This window comes from Microcebus murinus, chromosome 4, assembly GCF_040939455.1.
Source record: "Microcebus murinus isolate Inina chromosome 4, M.murinus_Inina_mat1.0, whole genome shotgun sequence".
In the NCBI taxonomy this organism is placed as follows: Eukaryota; Metazoa; Chordata; class Mammalia; order Primates; family Cheirogaleidae; genus Microcebus; species Microcebus murinus.
The window spans coordinates 3,208,516-3,228,007 of record NC_134107.1 but is presented as its reverse complement, the minus strand read 5'-3'; the positions used below and the strand labels follow the sequence as shown (position 1 = coordinate 3,228,007).

General features: G+C 65.3%; 1 protein-coding gene across 1 annotated transcript; it reads left to right on the top strand.

Annotated features, from left to right (window-relative positions):
* The first annotated feature begins 12,437 nt into the window (after nt 1–12,437).
* On the top strand, nt 12,438–14,266 carry JUND (JunD proto-oncogene, AP-1 transcription factor subunit). The gene has a single exon (XM_076001540.1). It carries the CDS (start codon nt 12,572–12,574, stop codon nt 13,625–13,627), a length of 1,056 nt encoding a protein of 351 aa, XP_075857655.1. The 5' UTR covers nt 12,438–12,571; the 3' UTR covers nt 13,628–14,266.
* Nucleotides 14,267–19,492: the final 5,226 nt, after the last annotated feature.

The following is a 19,492-nucleotide window of genomic DNA, read 5'->3' as shown; positions in this document are numbered from 1 at the left end:
AGAGCTCCTTAGTTTCTTTAAAAACACGTTTTACTGAAGTAGAGTGTTTTCGTGTGTGTTTAAATCTATTAATTTTATTTATTATTTTTTAGAGACAGGGTCTTGATCTGTCACCCAAGCTGGCCCACTCCTGGGCTCAAGCCATCCTCCGGCCTCAGCCTCCCGAGTAGCTGGGACTACAGGTGCGCCCCACGGCGCTCGGCCGGATCCCCTTAGTTTTTACCTATGTCCTTTTTTTTTGTTTTATTTTGTTTTGAATTGAGGTAGGAGTCCCATATCGTAAAATTAATCATGTTATTTATTTATTTTTTGAGACAGAGTCTCACTCTGTCGCCCCGGCTGGCTAGAGTGTCGTGGCGTCAGCCTCGCTCACAGCAAGCTGCAACTCCTGGGCTCAAGCGATCCTCCCGCCTCAGCCTCCCGAGTAGCTGGGACTACAGGCATGCGCCACCACGCCGGGCTAATTTTTTCTATTTTTGGTAGAGACGGGGTCTCGCTCTTGCTCAGGCCTGTCTTGAACTCCCGAGCTCAAGCGATCCTCCCACTTCGGCCTCCCGCAGGTGTGAGCCACCAAGCCCAGCTGGAAATTAACCATGTTAAAGAGAATAAATCAGTGGCATTTAGTACATTCACAAGGTTGTTTAACCACCACCTCTGTTTAGTTCCAGAACATTTTCATCTCCCCCCCAAAAGAAACCCTCCTCCCCATCAGCAGTCACTCCCCATCCCCCTCCCCCCACACCTGGCGGCCACTAATCGGCGTCCTGTCTCTGCGGACTGGCCTGACCTGGACATCCCGTGTCAGTGGAGTCACACGCCCTGTGGCCCTTTGCGTCTGGCTCCTCTCACTCAGCGGGGCGTCCCCGCATTTCATGCACATACAGGCGTGTCTGAAAAACCTTACTCCTTTTCCCGGCTGCGTAATATTCCACTGCACGGATGGAGCACATTCTGTTTACCCTTCATCAGATGTCCAACGTTTTCTCTGCAGTGGGCGGGGACGCAGTGCTGAGTCCCCACCATGCCCCTTTGCCCGTCTCGGAGCTGGGGAAAGGCGGCAGGCTGCCTCTCAGACAAATAAGGAAACCGGGAATGAAACACGATAGGTTCCCGTCTCCCGGAAGGGGGGAACAGCACGTGCAAAGGCCCCGAGGCGGGAACAAACTGATGTCTTGGAGGGAAGGCTGGAGCGGGACAAATGATGGGGCCAGAGGAGGGAGGGGGACGGTAGGGGCTGCAGGGCCTGGGCCGGGGGAGGCGTCTAAGGTACACTCTGAGACGGGGAAGTGGAGGCTGAGGGTGCAGGAAGAGCGGGGGAGAGAATGAGGAGCCCAAGGAAGAGACCCAACTCCCAGAACTCACCCGAGCCCCGGGCCCAGCCCCTCTGATGCCCGGACGGCGCTGGCAGGGCGGCCGCCTGCACGCAGAGCTCCGTCAGCACAGCAGGAGCCCCGGCACTACCGGGTGGGGGGGCGGGAGGATGCATGGATGGACGGGGGGACAGGTGTATGGGTGGACAGGTGGATGGGCGGGTTGGAGGATGGAGGGATGGATGGGTGAATGGATGGGTGAACAGGTGTATGGGTAGATGGATGCGTGGGTGGGTGGAAGGATGGGTGGGTGAACAGGTGCATGGGAGGATGGAGGGATGGATGGGTAGGGGATGGGTAGATGGATGGGTGAACGGGTGCATGGGTAGATGGATGCGTGGGTGGGTGGAAGGATGGATGGGTGGGTGGAGAGGTGGGTGGGTGGGTGGGTGCAGAGGTGGATGGGTGGGTGGGTGCAGAGGTGGATGGATGGGTGGGTGGAGAGGTGGATGGATGGGTAAGGGATGGGTGAACAGGTGTGTGGATAGATGGATGGGTGGGTGGATGGATGGGTGGATGCGAGGATGGAGGGATGGATGGGTAGGGGATGGGTAAACAGGTGTGTGGATAGATGGTTGGGTAGGTGGATGGATGGGTGGGTGGGTGCAGAGGCGGATGGGTGGGTGGGTAGACGGATGGAGGGAGGGAGGGAGGATGGAGGGAGGGAGGGAAGGATGGATGGAGAGATGGAGGGAGGGAGAGATGGAGGGAGGGAGGGAGGATGGAGGGAGGGAGGGAGGGAGGATGGATGGAGGGAGGATGGATGGATGGAGGGAGGAAGGGAGGGAGGATGGATGGAGAGATGGAGGGAGGGAGGGAGAGATGGAGGGAGGATGGATGGATGGAGGGAGGATGGATGGATGGAGGGAGGATAGATGGAGAGATGGAGGGAGGAGGAGCTGGCACTCGAGTGAGCGCAATGGGACGCAGAGTCGCCCACCCTGCAGCAGGCGGCAGCAGGCGGCCGGGTGGTGGCGGGGCTTGTCCGGCGTTCCCAGGGTCCCCCTGCCTCTGGCAGCCTCACTAGCTGCCCCCGGGGCGGAGGCTGCAGGGCGGGGCTGGACGGGCTGCCATGGGCACGGGCGGCCGGCCGGGTACCAGATGCCGCTACCTGCCTCTGCCGCTGAGTCAGTGTCACCATGGCAACTGGGGCCCTGCCGGATGCTTCTCCTGGCACACCCCGTCACTGTCACTGCAGCCACCGTCAAGGCCGCCTCCTCGCAGGGGCAGGGGCAGCGGAGCAGCTATTTTTACCCGGGTTGTGCGCAGCCCTCAGGGGCCACCATGCCCACCTTCCGGACGCCCCCGTCCGCAGCGACAGTCCCTCCACTTCCTGGGAGGGAGCGGGGGAGGGCATCAAGCGGGGTGGGCACTGCAGATGGGGGGCAGTGTGGGCAAGGGCTGGGCGCCGCGCAGCAGAAGCAGGCAGAGCTGGGGGGCCATGGGCCACAGCGGGGAGCCACGGCGGGAGGGGGGGTGTGGGGAGGCCAGGGTGGCGCTCACAGAGGGCAGAACAGGGGTCCCTGTGACCCTGGGCAGCCCCCACAACCCCAGAGCCTCTCCTGCCTCCTCTGGAGCTTAGACACGGGTGGGGAAACTGAGGCAGGGAGGGCACCATGGGCTCCACCTGGGCTGGCAAGGACTTGAGACATCCCGGACACTCCCTGCTGAGGACCTGGGTGCCTCTGCGATCCTCCCCCCATCTCTCCACCCCACTCCAGGCCTCCTCCTTGAAGTCCCTCCAGCACACCTCAAACTCCTACCCCAGGGCCTTTGCACGTGCTACTGCAGCTTTCAGGAACACTCTTCCCTGGGGCATCTTCATGGTGGCCCCCTCTGCTGCTGTCATGGACCCTCTGAACACCTCCTCCACACCCCACGGCTTCCCCCCCTGCTGTGGTGGCCTCCAGGTGACCAGGGCGTCAGGGACGGGGTGCGGGATGTGGGGTGAGCAGTGGCTCCCTGGGCAGGGGTGACCCTCAGCCCAGGGCACAAGGCCTTGTTAGAAGTCAGTGGGCACAGGCCGGGCGCGGAGGCTCACGCCTGTCATCCCAGCACTCTGGGAGGCCGAGGCGGGAGGATCGCTGGAGGTCAGGAGTCCCAAACCAGCCTGAGCAAGAGTGAGACCCCGTCTCTACTATAAACAGAAAGAAATTAATTGGCCAACTAATATATATAGAAAAAATTATCCGGGCATGGTGGCCCATGCCTGTAGTCCCAGCTACTCGGGAGGCTGAGGCAGGAGGATCGCTTGAGCCCAGGAGTCTGAGGTTGCTGTGAGCGAGGCTGACGCCACGGCACTCACTCTAGCCTGGACGATAAAGCCAGACTGTCTCAAAAAAAAAAAAAAAAAAAAGTCAGTGGGTGCAGGCCAGGTGCCGTGGCTCACGCCTGTAATCCTTGCACTCTGGGAGGCCGAGGCGGGAGGATCACTGGAGGTCAAGAGTTCGAAACCAGCCTGAGCAAGAGCGAGACCCCCCGCAGTCTCAAAAAAGAAAAAAAAAAGAAGTCAGTGGGTGAGCCAGGCCAGGTGGCCAAGACCAGGGCCAGGAGTCCCCAGCCGTCCCCGCCAGCCTCCTGGGGGAAGCCCGTGCGCCCTGCCCGGTGCTGCAGGCCCCGCTGGGGCTCCAGTCTCTCCTGACCCGGCTCGTCTCTCCAGGGCTCTGGCTCTGACTCTGATTTTTTTTTTTTTCCCTTCCTGTCTTGCTATCTGCCTCCCTCATCTCTGCCTTCCTCTCTTTATCTCCAAGTCACCATCTAGGTTTCCTCTCCCATCTCCAAGCTCCTACCTGGGGCCCCGCGGCGCACGGCCTCGCCCCAACCCTGGGCGGCTCCCTGGGCCTCAACGTACCCACTCATCAAAGGGGCTTGTCCCAGGGCCGGAGGCCCGCCCTGGGGGAGAGGGTGATTCCCGCGGGGACGGGGACGCCCTAGCCTCCGCTCTGCTCAGGGCGCCCTCCGCGGCCCGGTGGGGAAGGGGTTAACCGCGCGCCGCCCCTCCCCCAGCCCTGCACTCAATTAGCAGCCGGGCGGGCGGGCAGGGCGCGGGTGGGGGTGGGGGAGGGAGGTTGGGGGGGCAGAGAGAGGGGGTGGGGGTGGAGGAGGAGAGGGTGGGGGTGGGAGGGAAGCGAAGCGGAGGGGGGAGACGAGCAGGACAGGAGGGAGGGGGAGGAGGAGGAGGGAGGGGGAGGGGGAGGAGGAGGGGGGAGGAAGGAGGGGGAAGAGGGAGGAAGGCGGGAGGGGGGCCAGAGCCCGCCAGGTTTCGAGGTCCTCCCCTTTCCGTTCCCTCCCACCCCCTCTCGCAGGAGAGGGCGAACGTCCCCTCTTCCCATTGTCCAGCCGGGGAAACTGAGGCCAGGCAGCCGAGACTCGCCGGGGCCCGGGGGCGCGTCTGCGCGCCGGAAAGCGAACAGAACACAACCCCCCAGAGCGGCTCATCCCAGCCCGCCCGCCAAGGGGCCCGGGCTGCCCCCCCCCCCCGGCTCAGTCCCCGGCGGGCCACGCCCCTTCCTGTGCCTCAGTCTCCCTCTCCGGATGGCGCGGGACCAGCCCCGCCACCACACCCACGGCCTCCAGCGCCGCGTGGGGCGGGGGCCCGCAGCCCAGGCGCCGTGTCTACGCGGCCCCGCCTCGCCCTGACGTCGGCGCTGACGCGGGTCGCCCCCTCCGCCGCCCCCTCGCGGGCTCCGCCGCGGCGCGTTAACCCGTCCGCCGCCGCGGGCGTCCCGGGCCTCCCCGCCTCCCGCACGGGGGCCCGGCGCGGCCTGCGGGCCCTGCGTCTCCCGCCCGGACCCGACCCGGAGTTTTGCTGCGACATCCCTCCCTCCCTCCGGCCCTCCCTCCGGCCCTGACCTCCCCCCCCCCGCACCCCCCTCCGGCCGGGCGTGTCCGCGTCTGGCCGGGTCCCCGGACTCGGGTGGGGTCCCCAGTCCCCAGCAACTAGCTGTTGCAAAGTCGGTTTCTGCCCCCAGTTTCAACCATGCAAGCCCGCCGAGTGTAGGGACGCCCCCCCGCCCGGGCCGCGCCGCCCCCCCCCAGGGGACCGTCTCCCCGCGGTGGCGAGGACCCCGCAGGCCCCTCCCCGCCCCAGGGGAAGTGAGACTCGGGGTCCCCCCCGCATCCTCGCCACTTCCTCCCCGGACTGCAGCGGCGCGGGGGAGGGGAGGGCGTGGGAGCGCAAGGGCTCGACTCGGCGCCGGGGGGGGGGCTGGGGGTCCCCGCGCCGCCTGATTCGCTGGGGCTGGCGTCGAAGTGCCCACGTGCCCCGCGCCCCCCAAACCTGCTGCTTCCTCGGGGCCTCTTGCTAGGCGACCGCGACCCGCCTGCGCCCCCGCCCCCACCCCCGGCCGGGCGGCCGCCTCCTGCCCGCCCCCTGGGCTGCCGGCCTCGCCCCCTTTCCGTCTCCTCCCCCGCTGGGGCCCAGGTCCTTCCTGCTGCCTGGCCGGCGGCCAGGCCTGGGGGGCCAGCTCCAGCGCCCCCTCCCCGCCATCCGGGACCCCCGAGCTCCAGCGCCCCAGTTTCCCTGCGGAGACCCGGCCACCCGGAGGCGAACCTGCCCTCTAAGCACTGAAGCCATGTTTTGCTCGGAGCCTCAGTTTGTGCGTCAGAGAAATGGGGACAGAGGCTCCTCCGCCCAGGGCCACTTCGGAGACTGGGCGGCAGAGTCCCTAGGCGGGGTGCGGACCCGCGGCCTTGGGGCGCCATGTGGCGTCCTGGGTCGGTGAGTGGGGCCTGTTGACCGAACCCGAACTTTACGGAGCAAATCCTTTTGGTCTCTCAGTGCTAGAGAGAGAGTGGGTCTCCCGTCACTTCCACTCGTGCGTTCGCTCGCCCAGCCCTTCATTGTTGCTCGGGCCGCCCAGCCCGCACCCACGCATCCGCCGCGCGCTCGCCCATTCGCACCCGCGGGCGGACGGGGAGGAAGCGGGGCCCGGGCGTCTCGGCACCTCGGCGGGGACAGGCGCCCGGGCCCACAGGACTGTGGGTGGGGACAGCCCCACGTCTGGAGGTGGAGCCAAACTGAAGCCTGCCCAGAGAGGCCCCTCGGGGGCCCCCACGCCCCCCTGCCAACCCGGGCCCAGGCTGTCTGAACCGGGTCAGCCCACGCACCCGCCACTCCGGGTCACGCGCGCTGGAACCGCGGGGACCCGAACGCCCGCCCGCCAGCGGGTCCCTGTGACCCACCCCCGCCCTCCCTCTGCTTGGGGCTTCCCTGCCGTGGAGGCCACTGAGGCCCTGGAGGCCCAGCCCCGGCCCTGAGTGTCCCCGAGGAGGGGCTGCCTGGCTTGGCCCTTGTTTCGTCGTTTTCTGGTTTCCTTCTATTTATGGCAAGAGAAACTGGCTTTCCACTCTTGGCGGCGACACGAAGGTTCCCTTTTGCGACATATCTACTGCAGTCAAAACAGAAAAGGGGGGGCGACTCAAAGGAAAACAGGGACATGGACCAAAGTGCGCTTCCCCCCTCCCGGAGGGAGGGCGCGGCGGGGGGCGCGTGCGCGCTTGCGCAAAGAAAAGAATACACCCCGCCCCGCGCCCCCCAAACCTTGTGCTCCCCAACATCCGCCTGTGAAAGGGCCTGTCCTAGGCCTGGAGATACAGCAAGTGCACATTAGATGCATGCTGATCGAGTGCAGGGGTCCTGCCCGCCCCGGGCGGTGGGTAGGGTAAGTTGCTTTCCCCTAGTGCTAGCCCTTTGGGCCTGACTCTGGACGATCAGTCAGTCGATCAACAAACACAGGACTGAGCCACTCTTCCGCAGCCTGAGGGAGGCTGGGGACACCCCAGCCTCCGAGCGGTCAGGAACAAGGGTCCTAAAGTGGCTGTCTGCCAGGCTCCATCTAGTTCCATCAGCGTCGGCGCTGAAGGGGGCTGGCCGTGCCTCAGTGTCCCCATCTGTAAAATGGGCGAGGCTGGACGGAGCCAGTGCCGACTGAGAGGGCAGCCCCTGGGTGCCCTCCGTGGGGCTGGGCAAACGCGGGGGCTGGGCTGGGGCACGCCGCGGCCCCTGCTCCCCGAGGGCGCGGAGGCGGGGGCAGGAGGGGAGGGGAGAGGCCTCAGCCTTCCCTGAAACCCGATCCTCAGGAATGCGCCGAGGCTGGCCGGCGCCCCCAGCCCCAAGGCCGCGCCCCGCCCCCGCCGCCTCGCGGGGTCCTGCCACCCCGGGACCGTCCCTGCGAGCCCCCGCCCCATCCGCCCGCGGGTCCTAGGCGCGGGCTAGGGTCCCCCCAGACCCGATCTGCCACCCCGGGACTGTCCCTGCGAGCCCCCGCCCCACCCGCCCACGGGTCCTAAGCACGGGCTAGGGTCCCCCCAGACCCGACCTGCCACCCCGGGACTGTCCCTGCGAGCCCCCGCCCCATCCGCCCGCGGGTCCTAGGCGCGGGCTAGGGTCCCCCCAGACCCGACCTGCCACCCCGGGACTGTCCCTGCGAGCCCCCGCCCCACCCGCCCGCAGGTCCTAGGCGGGGGCTAGGGTCCCCCCAGACCCGACCCCCACTCCGTGGGGTCGTGAAGGCGGCGTGGGGGTGGGGACCGGCCGCCACAAGCCCCGCCCCCTGCCCAGAGGCCCCCTTCCCCGCACCCCTCCGCCTGCTTCACTCCCGGTTTTGTCTTTCTTTGGGGCTTTCTGACGTATCAAGTTGGTTTTTAGGTTTCTGAGTTGTTGAAATTAGGCTAAAAATTAAACCCACTTGCAGGTTGTTTTATTTATGTTTTTTAATTTCTTTTTTTTTCGTGGACGGGGTTCTGGGGCCCCAAGAGAGGGGGGGCCCCAGAAGTTGCCCTGCAGTTTGTTGTAAACAAGGAAGAAGGCTGATGAGCAAGAGTGAGACCCCGTCTCTACTATAAATAGAAAGACCTTAGCTGGACAACTAAAAATATATATAGAAAAAAATTAGCCGGGCGTGGTGGCGCATGCCTGTAGTCCCAGCTACTCGGGAGGAGGAGGCTGAGGCAGGAGGATCGCTTGAGCCCAGGAGTTGGAGGCTGCTGTGAGTGAGGCTGACACCACGGCACTCACTCTAGCCTGGGCAACAGAGCGAGAGAGACTCTGTCTCTAAATAAATACAAATAAATAAAAAGAAAAAGGAAACATCCACCCGGGTGGGGGTGTGGGAGGTGAGGCCTGGGCTTGGAGGGCGGGGTTGGCTCTCTCTGGCGGGGCTGTAGGACTCAGGACCTGGGGACAAGGGCCACGCCTTCTGCTGACGCTGCTCTGGGGAGTGGAATAACATTCCCGGCCAGACTCCTGCAGTTGCCAGGAGGATAAAGGGGAGGAAGTGCAGAGTTCCAGGCCCGGCCCTGTCACCCCCAAACCCCATCCGCTTGCCTTGGGGACAAACCCTCCCCGGGCTTAGGTGGAGGCCCTCCCTGCCTTCTCTCCTTTTGGCTTCCCTGGGCTCCTCGGTCCAGTCCCACCTGCTGTCAACTTGTCCTGTCCCGCTGGTTCCCACCCCAGGGCCTTTGCACCTGCTGCTCCTGCCCCGGGGACCTTCCCTCCCGCATCCGCTCCCGATTTGCTTCTCTTTAGCCCCGTCTGGGGTGCACGCTCCTTCTCCCCCTCTGTGGAGGGGGCACCGTTTATTGTCCTCCAGGCTGTGCTCCCAAGCTCTCCCTCACACTGGGGCCCTGGACGCGGCAGGTGTTCGCCTCATCCCCAGCATTAGAGCCCCCCCCCCGCCCCCCACCTTGTCCCAAGAGACTTCAACCTGGCCAGGCGGGCGCGGTGGCTCTCGCCTGTCATCCTAGCTCCCTGGGAGGCCTAGACGGGTGGAGCGTTCAAGGTCAGGAGTTCAAAACCAGCCTGAGCAAGAGCAAGACCCCGTCTCTACTGAAAATGGAAAGAAATTAATTGGCCAACTAAAAACATATAGAAAAAATCATGGTGTTTACAACTAATCGATGACAACCAGTTACAGATTCCTTTGTTCCTTCTCCACTCCCACTGCTCCACTTGACCAGCCTTAAAAAAAAAAAAAAAGTTAACAAACAAATAAAAAAAATTAGCCGGGCATGGTGGCGCACGCCCGTAGTCCCAGCTCCTCGGGAGGCTGAGGCAGGAGGATCGCTCGAGCCCAGGAGTCTGAGGTTGCTGTGAGCTAGGCTGACGCCATGGCACTCACTCTAGTCTGGGCGACAGAGTGAGACTCTGTCTCCAAAATAAAAGAGACTTCAACCTGCCCCTGAGATGCCTCCATTCTGGGAGGACGGAGCAGGACAGGGCGGCTGTGGGGTCAGCGATGGGCCAGAGTGGACAGGAACGGGGTGTCTGGAGGGCTCCCTGGCCGGCGGGAAGAAAGCGGGGGCAGGGAGGGGCACTGAGGCATAGACACAGCAAATGCACAGGCAGAGGAGCCTTTGCGGAGCGGGGCAGCAGAGCTTGTCAAAGGTAGCTCCCCACACTTAGGAGGCCAGGGCAAGTCCTCCCAATCCAGCCCTGAGGACCTCCCCGCCTCCTGTATGGGGGAGACAGAGCCAGACACACATGGGGGACAGGGCTTGGCCAGATGGAGGACTAGGGGGAATCCCAGGGGACATGATTAGGAAAGTCTCCTTGGAGAAGGGGGCATTGGAGGTGGGTTTTGAAGGATGAGTAGGAGTTTGCCAGGAGGCTAAGTAAGGGCACTCCAAGCTGAGAGAACTAAAGACCAAAGAACTGCAGTTAAGTTTGGCCAAATAACAATAAAGTAAAACAATCACAGCAAACATTTACTGAGCCCTCACTATTTCTTCAAATACCCCCAGTAACAATCACAATACTCCACCAAGTATGGGGGGATTATATGCTCCATGTTCAGGAGGGAGAAACTGAGGCTCAGAGAAGTCACATGCCTTGGACTCTCACGGCCCACCTTGAGAAGAGTCCACCACTCAGCCCAGGCTGGCTCAGCCTACCGTTTCCCTGGACCATTGCCCTAGCGGCCAAGGGCAAGGCCGAGGCCGGAGGTCAGGGCAGGGCTTCCCTAGGCCGCCCACTCACGCTGGGCCTCAGGGAGGAGCAGGACCCCACCTCCCCCAATCCGGCCCACAGCATGGGGCCCAGAGAGGGCGCCAGGGCAGGGCGGGCTGTGGGGCTGGGGCTCCTCCCACTAGGGGTCCCTTGCCCAGGCCAGAGCCAGGTCTGGAGCGCGCTCGGCCTTCCCACCGGTGCGGAAACGCAGACACCTCCCCTACCTGTCCGGCGACAGACCAGCCCGCAGCCCGGCCCCCTGCCAGGCCGGGTGTCCGTCTCTTACGTCCTCACTGCATCCCAGTTAGTTCATGAGGACGAGCCAGGTCTCTTGCTGGCGCTGACAGCCTCCGCTGCGGCCTTCTTGCCCCGGAGCCCGGCTGGGGGCAGGGCCAGGTGAGGAAGGGGTGCAGGAAACGGGGCACTCATGCCCACTGGTCAAACCCTGAGCCCGGGTCTCTGCCCTCCAGGGACCACGGTGCACCCCATCACTCTGGAAGGTTCAGGGGCTACGGGACACACTACGGGCTAAGTAAGGGCACTCCAAGCTGAGAGAACTAAAGACCAAAGAACTGCAGTTAAGTTTGGGGGACACACTTTGCACTGGGGGAAGGCAAGGCCGGGCAGGGGCACAGCACGTGCAAAGGCCCTGAGGTGAGAACCGGCGCCCCTGTCCGGCCACCCTTCATGGCAGGCCCATAAGCCTGACAGCCATAATAGCAGTAATGAGCAGGTCCTAATTACTAGCTGGGCTCCTGCCTCATCGCCCGGCCCCTGCAGTGGGCCGCCCCCGCCCAGGGACCCACGTCAGGCCCTGGCAGACCCAGAGTTGAAGCGTGGGCAGCCGCCCAGAGGCCTGGACTCCCCAAGTTGTAGGGTTCTATCCACGGGTAAGAGCTCGGGCCTAGGCCCCGCGCGGTGGCTCACGCCTGTCATCCCAGCACTCTGGGAGGCCGAGGCGGGCGGATCGCTCGAGGTCAGGAGTTCAAGACCAGCCTGAGCAAGAGCGAGACCCCCGTCTCTAGTATAAATAGAAAGAAATTAATTGGCCAACTAATATATATAGAAAAAACGAGCCGGGCATGGTGGCGCATGCCTGTAGTCCCAGCTACTCGGGAGGCCGAGGCGGGCGGATCGCTCGAGGTCAGGAGTTCGAGACCAGCCTGAGCAAGAGCCAGACCCCGTCTCTACTATAAATAGAAAGAAATTAATTGGTCAACTAACATATATAGAAAAAATGAGCCGGGCATGGTGGCGCATGCCTGTAGTCCCAGCTACTCCTCGGGAGGCTGAGGCAGGAGGATCGCTTGAGCCCAGGAGTGTGAGGTTGCTGTGAGCTAGGCTGACACCATGGCACTCACTCTAGCCCGGGCAACAAAGTGAGACTCTGTCTCCAAAAAAAAAAAAAAAAAGAGCTCAGGCCTAGTCACAGCCCTGAGCCCCTGCTGTGACTCCCGGCTGGCTCTGGGGTCTCGCCCTGCCTCAGTTTCCCACCTGCAAAGGCAGGCCTCTAGACCCCACCCAGCGAAAATGATCAAGACCGAGGAGCTCCCAGCAACTTCCTACGGCGTCTTCCCGGAGCAGACACGCCCGGGACGGAGGGCGGGGAGACCGGGCCGCCCCGCGCCCCCGGAGAGGCCCCGCACCCCGAGCAGGCCGCGGGCAGCGACGCCGCCGCAGTGCGCGCGAGGCCGCGGAGTTATTTATCCGCGCTGCCGCCCATCCCCCGCCGGCCCGGGCGCGGGGCGTGGCCTGCAGGGGGCGTGGCCTGCAGGGGGCGTGGCCGGGCGCCCTGTGTCCCCGCGCATCACGCCACCCGGGACGCGCCCCGGCGGGAGGCGGCGCCGGGGAGGCCGGGCGCACGCAGCGGGCCCGGGGCGGGCTGACCCGGCCTCGGCGCGCGGCCCGCCCCCATGACGTCAACCCACAAGGCAGCGCGCTGTTGTGCCGTGTACCGCGCGTCGCCCCGGCAACGGCGGCCGGGCGGGCGTCGGCGGCCCCGCCCCGCCCCTTCATGCAAATGCCGTACGTCACCCGCGCCCAATGGCGAGCGGGGGCGGTGAGCTCATCGCGCCGAGCCGAGGCTATAAGAGAGCGCACGGGCCGCGCGGCGCACGAGCCGCCGCCAGCGGAGGGCCGGGCGCAGCGGCCTCGGCCTGGGCGGGCGCAAGGCCGAGCGCGCGGGGGGGGGCGCGGGCCCCCCGGGACGCCGCGGCCACTCCCCCCCGGGCCGGCGCGGCGGGGGAGGCGGAGGATGGAAACACCCTTCTACGGCGACGAGGCGCTGAGCGGCCTGGGCGGCGGCGGCAGTGGCAGCGGCGGCAGCTTCGCGTCCCCGGGCCGCCTGTTCCCCGGGGCGCCCCCGACGGCGGCGGCGGCCGGCAGCATGATGAAGAAGGACGCGCTGACGCTGAGCCTGAGCGAGCAGGTGGCGGCGGCGCTCAAGCCGGGGGCCGCGCCGCCTCCGGCCCCCCTGCGCGCCGACGGCGCCCCCAGCACCGCACCCCCCGACGGCCTGCTCGCCTCCCCAGACCTGGGGCTGCTCAAGCTCGCCTCCCCGGAGCTCGAGCGCCTCATCATCCAGTCCAACGGGCTGGTCACCACCACGCCGACCAGCACGCAGTTCCTCTACCCCAAGGTGGCGGCCAGCGAGGAGCAGGAGTTCGCCGAGGGCTTCGTCAAGGCCCTGGAGGATTTGCACAAGCAGAACCAGCTCGGCGCGGGCGCGGCCGCCGCCGCCGCCGCCGCGGCCGCCGCCGCCGGGGGCCCCTCGGGCACGGCCGCGGGCTCCGCGCCCTCCGGCGAGCTGGCCCCGGCGGCGGCCGCGCCCGAGGCGCCCGTCTACGCGAACCTGAGCAGCTACGCGGGCGGCGCGGGGGCCGCGGGGGGCGCTGCGACGGTCGCCTTCGCCGCCGAGCCCGTGCCCTTCCCGCCGCCGCCGCCGCCCCCGGGCGCGCTGGGGCCGCCGCGCCTGGCCGCGCTCAAGGATGAGCCACAGACGGTGCCCGACGTGCCGAGCTTCGGCGAGAGCCCGCCGCTGTCGCCCATCGACATGGACACGCAGGAGCGCATCAAGGCGGAGCGCAAGCGGCTGCGCAATCGCATCGCCGCCTCCAAGTGCCGCAAGCGCAAGCTGGAGCGCATCTCGCGCCTCGAGGAGAAAGTGAAGACCCTCAAGAGCCAGAACACGGAGCTGGCGTCCACGGCGAGCCTGCTGCGCGAGCAGGTGGCGCAGCTCAAGCAGAAAGTCCTCAGCCACGTCAACAGCGGCTGCCAGCTGCTGCCCCAGCACCAGGTGCCCGCGTACTGAGCCGGCGCGCGGCGCGCATGCGCGGCCGCCCTCCCGAGGGGCGGGCTCGCGGGGGGGTTCGCGGGCGCCCCGGACTCGGAGAGGGCGCGGCCCCGGGACCCCCCTTTGGGCGCCCGGGACTCGGAGAGGGCGCTGCCCCCGGGGACCCCCCCGGAGGGAGCCCAGGACTCGGAGAGGGCGCCCCGGACTCGACAAGCTGGACCCCCTGCTCCCGGGGGGGCGAGCGCATGACCCCCCGCCCTCGCGCTGCCTCTGTCCCCGCGGCCGCCCGCGCCGCACGCACCCGCGCGTCCCGGCCGCCCTCCGTGCGCCCCGCCGCGGAAGGCCCCTCGGGCGCAGCCCCGAGCCCTGCGTCTCCTTTTCCTTTTCTGCCTTTGGAAGAGAGAAGGACAGAGTGTTCGATCCTGCCCTATTTATGTTTCTACTCGGGAACAAACGTCGGTTGTGTGTGTGTGTGTTTTTCGTGTGGGTTTTTTAAAGAAATGGGAAGAAGAAAAAAAATCCTCCGCCCCCTCCCTCGCTCCCCGCCCGCCCCGCGCGCCCTTTCTGTTCTGTCGTTGTGTTTTGCTACGAGTCCACATTCCCGTTTGTAATCCTCGGTCCGCCCGGGCTCTGTTTTCAGTAAAGTCTCCTCCGCCAGCTCGGCTCTCCGCCTCCTCCTTCCCCGCCGGGGCCTGGCGGGCTGGGCGGCCCCGCGCCCGCCCCCGCGCCCGCCCCAGTCCCTGCGCCCGCCCGCTCCGCCCTTTGGGGACAGGGGCGGGAGCGGCGCGGGGCCTGCGCGTCTGGCGCGCGGCGAGCGCCCTCTAGGCGCGTCCCGGAGCGGGGCCGCCGGCTGCCGGGGTTGGGGAGGGGACCCCGGGGACCCGGAGCCAGTTCCCAGCGCCTTTTGGGGAGGAGAGGCCGCGAGGTGCGAAGGCGACAGCCCCGACCCGAGGCAGAAGCTTGTTGAACCTTGCATTTACCCTTCTGGGCCTCTGTTTCCCAGCCCGTGAAATGGAACCATCGGGAAGCCGGCGCGTACAAAGTTGTGAAGATGAAGAGAGTTTATGTTTACAAAGCAGTGCTCGGCTTGCAGCTGGCGCTTCGTGGGAGCTTTTATTTTGCCGTTTGGTGGCGGGAAGTGGAATGTGGAGGCTCACAGAGGGCGAGCCCGTGGTCTCAGGAGGAAGGGAGGGCGCAGGTGGGGGCTGCCCCACGTGGTGCGCCTCGGGCGCGGGAGTGTGTCCCGAGGACTCACAGTCGAGGATTTTTCAGGTACCTCCCTGGGGCATCCTCGTCCCCCAACATCGGACTGCCACATTTTGAGGAAAAGGTTCAGAGAGGTTGAGCAACTGGCTTGAGGTCACACAGCCTTTTCAGGGCACCGTACAGAGGGATGGCCTTGACTCCAGGCCGCCCACTTCCCCTGCCTGCTCCCGCCTTTGCCGTCCGGACCCTGAGCCTCGGGCTTCTGGGCCACCCAGGGATGTGAACGTGGGTGGCCAAGGTGGGCACGTGTCCCTTGGGCCCTGCCAGGGAAGGCAGGTGAGCCGTGCCCGTGTCGCAGGTGAGCTGGCAGGTGTGCAGAAGGTCCCTCGCCACCTACGCTTTCCGAGGGTGGCACTGTAAACCGAGTGGCCTCTCGTGCTGATGAGGTCAGGCAGGTGTTTCAGGAGGGGCCCCCCACCCCGCCCCCCACGCCGCCCAAGGAGGACGCTGGCACCGAGGTGGGTCTTGACACACACCTGAGGCCTGCAGAGCTTCACTCGCCCCGAGACTGGGTCCCAGCTTCGGTGGCGGCTAGCGGCTGCGGTGTGTGGCCTCAGCCAAGTAAGTCCCCGTGCCCCGATGGCTTCTCCCACCCGTGCTGGGATGTCCGTGGGGGGCGGGCTGGCATCTTGGAGGCCAGAGGTGGGGGGCACCAGGAGCAGCTGGGGGCTGAGCAGCAGTGCCCGCACTCAACGATGGTGTCTGGCGGAGACCCCAGCGTGGAGAGGAGGCGAGGCCCGGGAGAGTTTTGCGACTCACCCGACACCCCCGTTACATGGCAGAGCAGCATTCGAACCCAGACCTCTGGCCTACCTCCCAGCTAAGGCACCAGCCCTCTGGGGAACCTGGACGTGTCCTGCCTGGCGCCTCCCCGCTCCGACTCTATGTTCTTTCCTCCTGGCCCCAGGGCCTTTGCACAGTCCGCCACGGTGCCTGCGACCTTCCTCCAGCCACCCAGCTGGGCTCCACCTCCCAGCTGTCCTCGGGAGCCCGTGCCCAGTGTCCCCCCCGGGGCTGGGCCAGGCCCTTACCGGGCTCCTGCAGTGCCCTGTGTCCCTTCTGCTACTCCCTGACCACGCCCGGTCCGTGCGCGGCTCCACTGAGGCACGGGTGAGGTCTGCTCTGGTCAATGCGGAGACACGGAGGATGTACCTGCTGTCCGACGGCCACGGCCCCAGTTTTGCCCGAAGCCATAGCCACGGTATAGAGGAGAGGACAGAGGAAGGGGTCCCTCCTGGCCTCTTGCCCGGGGCCCCCCGCCCCCAGCGGCTCCCCAAGGGGGCCAGGCCGGGCGGAGGCTTCGGGGCCAGGCTGTGTGTGGCTTTGGCCGGAGCCTGCTGCACCGCGGCCAGGCTGCGTGTCAGCCTCGGGCTGGGCCCGCGGTGACTCACACTGGGCCCCGACCCAGCGCAGCCCAGGGAGGTGACCTAGGGCAGTGGCCTCCCTTCCCCCGCCAGAGCCAGGGCCACGCCCACTTTTGGCAGGGCGCCAGGTCCAGCCCCACCTTCAGGAGTCCCCAGTCACAGCCAGGCCTGGGGCCCAGGTCAGAAGCTGCCACCCCTCCCTTGCTCTAGCTCTCCCGTGGCTCCCTGGTGCCTTCCCCAGAGAACCCAAATTCCAGGCCGGCACGCGGTGGCTCACGCCTGTCATCCCAGCACTCTGGGAGGCCGAGGGGGAGGATTGCTCGAGGTCAGGAGTTCGAGACCAGCCTGAGCAAGAGCGAGACCCCATCTCTACTATAAATAGAAATTAATTGGCCAACTAATACATATAGAAAAAATGAGCCGGGCATGGTGGCGCATGCCTGTAGTCCCAGCTACTCGGGAGGCTGAGGCAGGAGGATCGCTTGAGCCCAGGAGTCTGAGGTTGCTGTGAGCGAGGCTGACACCACGGCACTCACTCTAGCCTGGGCAACAAAGCCAGACTCTGTCTCAAAAAAAAAAACCCCAAATTACTCTGGGAGGCCGAGATGGGAGGATTGCTTGAGGCCAAGAGTTGGAGACCAGCCTGAACAAGAGTGAGACCGCATCTTTACCAAAAATCCAAAAATAATTAGGCTGGCATGGTGGCGCATGCCTGTAGTCCCAGCTGCTCAGGAGGCTGAGGCAGGAGGATCGCTTGAGCCCAGGAGTTGGAGGGTGCCGTGGGCTGGGATCACGTCACTGCCCTCTACCTGGGACAACAGAGCAAGATTCTATCTCAAAAAAGATAAACCAAACTCCTGTACTCCCCTCAGAGGCCCCACCTGTCAGGCCCCTGGTTGCCCACCTGGCTCACCAGCCTCCTCGCTCTTCCCTAATCACAGGCGGCTGCTTCCTCTGTCCCCCCCCCCCACCCCCACCGACAGCTCCTTCTCCCCATTTCGGGCTCAGCTCCCTGGTTGACCCGTCCCACCCCCTGATGGGTCCCTTCCCAGAGGAATCAGATGTTACACCCCCACATCATCTGAGTTGTTGTGTCTGGTGGAGGCCGGGGCAGGAGGCCGGGGCGGCCCTACCAGCAGCCTCTCGGAAAACTGCCCCAGGGCTGTGGGACCGCAGCCACCCCCAGACGTAGGGAGCTGTGCCGAGCCCGGACTTCCTGCGCGGGCAGACAGCAGCCACCGTGACCTTCGGCCCTGACCCACATCCCGCCCCCGCTCCAGAACCCCCCCCAGGGGCCGGCGGGGATTGGCCGGAACCCGGCTGTGAGTCACAAAGCTGCCGGGCACCTGGGCCTCAAGGCTGGGCCGGCGGGCTGGTGGGTTCAGCTTCAGGGGCAGGTGAGTGGGGCTGGGCGGGGGCCTGTGCGGGGCGCACGCGGGGGACCCCGTCGCTCTGCTTGGGCCCCCAGCGCCTTCACAGCCTTCCTGGGCCACCCCGGGGTCTTCCGGGGGGCGGGTCAGCTCCTCAGCCCCCCAGAGGCAGGGGCGCTGGGGCCCCCAAAGCCTCGATAGTGGGTTTGCCCGCCTGGGGCGGGGGGCCCACCCTGGAGAGCCTGTCGTGTCTCCTTGGGCCCCTGGGGACGGTGGGCTTAGCTCCTCTGACAGATGGGGAAACTGAGGCTCAGAGGTTTACTCAGTTTACTCAAAATTGCTGAGCCCAGTGCTCGGCTCATATGTCCGGGGGGTGCCCTAGTCCTTCCTCCCGTCACCCCCAGTCCCCTTTTTCTGTCTCTGCCATCTGCCGCTCGCTGCGGTCGAGTTCATCCAAAGGGCCGACCGTGCGGCTGATGGACCCCCGGACCCTGGGACGGAACCGCTCAGACCCCGGAGCGGCCGGCTCCAAGCCCGCAGGCTCGGCCGGCTGCCATCCACCCATCCATGCGTCCCTTTATCCAACCCTCCATTTGTTCATCCGTAAACATCTATCGAGCACCTGCTGTGTGCACTCTACTCAGCCCTGGGGACTCAGTGACAACTGAGGGACTGGTGTCCCTACCTTTGGGTAGCTGACACTCTAACAGGGGAGGCCCATAAAAGCAAGGTGAAGGCCGAGGGGCGCGGCGGCTCACGCCTGTCATCCCAGCACTCTGGGAGGCCGAGGCGGGCGGATCGCTCGAGGTCAGGAGTTGGAGACCAGCCTGAGCAAGAGCGAGACCCCGTCTCTAATAAAAAAATAGAAAGAAATTAATTGGCCAACTAATATATATGCAAAAAATTAGCCGGGCGCAGTGGCGCACGCCTGCAGTCCCAGCTACTCAGGAGGAGGCTGAGGCAGGAGGATCGCTTGAGCCCAGGAGTCTGAGGTCGCTGTGAGCGAGGCTGACGCCACGGCACTCACTCTAGCCCGGGCAGCAGAGCGAGACTCTGTCTCAAGGAAAAACAAAAAAAAGAAAGAAACTCAACCCCTTTCTCACGGGTCACCTGCGGACCCACACGGTGTTCCCGGCCCCGAGGGCCTGGCGCACACAGTAGGTGCTCTATAAACGTCTGCTGGGGGAGCGGACACGTGGGCACGCCGGCGAGGGCTACACAAAGTCGTCCTGCAAAGCTGCCGCAGGGCGAGGTGGGCAGAGGACGTGGGTTGCCTCTGCCAGGCTGGGGCCTCCCGGGACCTGGGGGCCGCCGAGCCCCGCAGACACACCCACCCCCTCGGGGTGCTGCCTCCTGGGTGGGCCCGCTCCTGGCAGGCCAGCTTCATGTTCCAGGTGGAGGAAACTGAGTCCCAGAAGGGTGTGAACTTGGCCTCAGTTTCCCTCTGAGGTGGCGCTCGAATACCACCAGCAACGGCGGCGATATTATCTCTTTGTTATTTTTTTTTTTTTTGAGACAGAGTCTCGCTTTGTTGCCCAGGCTAGAGTGAGTGCCGTGGCGTCAGCCTCGCTCACAGCAACCTCAGACTCCTGGGCTCGAGCGATCCTCCTGCCTCAGCCTCCCGAGTAGCTGGGACTACAGGCATGCGCCACCATGCCCGGCTAATTTTTTATATATATCAGTTGGCCAATTAATTTCTTTCTATTTATAGTAGAGACGGGGTCTCGCTCTTGCTCAGGCTGGTTTTGAACTCCTGACCTTGAGCAATCCACCCGCCTCAGCCTCCCAAGAGCTAGGATTACAGGCGTGAGCCACCGCGCCCGGCCTTCTTTCTTATTTTTGAGACAGAGTCTCCCTCTGTTCCCCGGGCTAGAGTGAGGGCC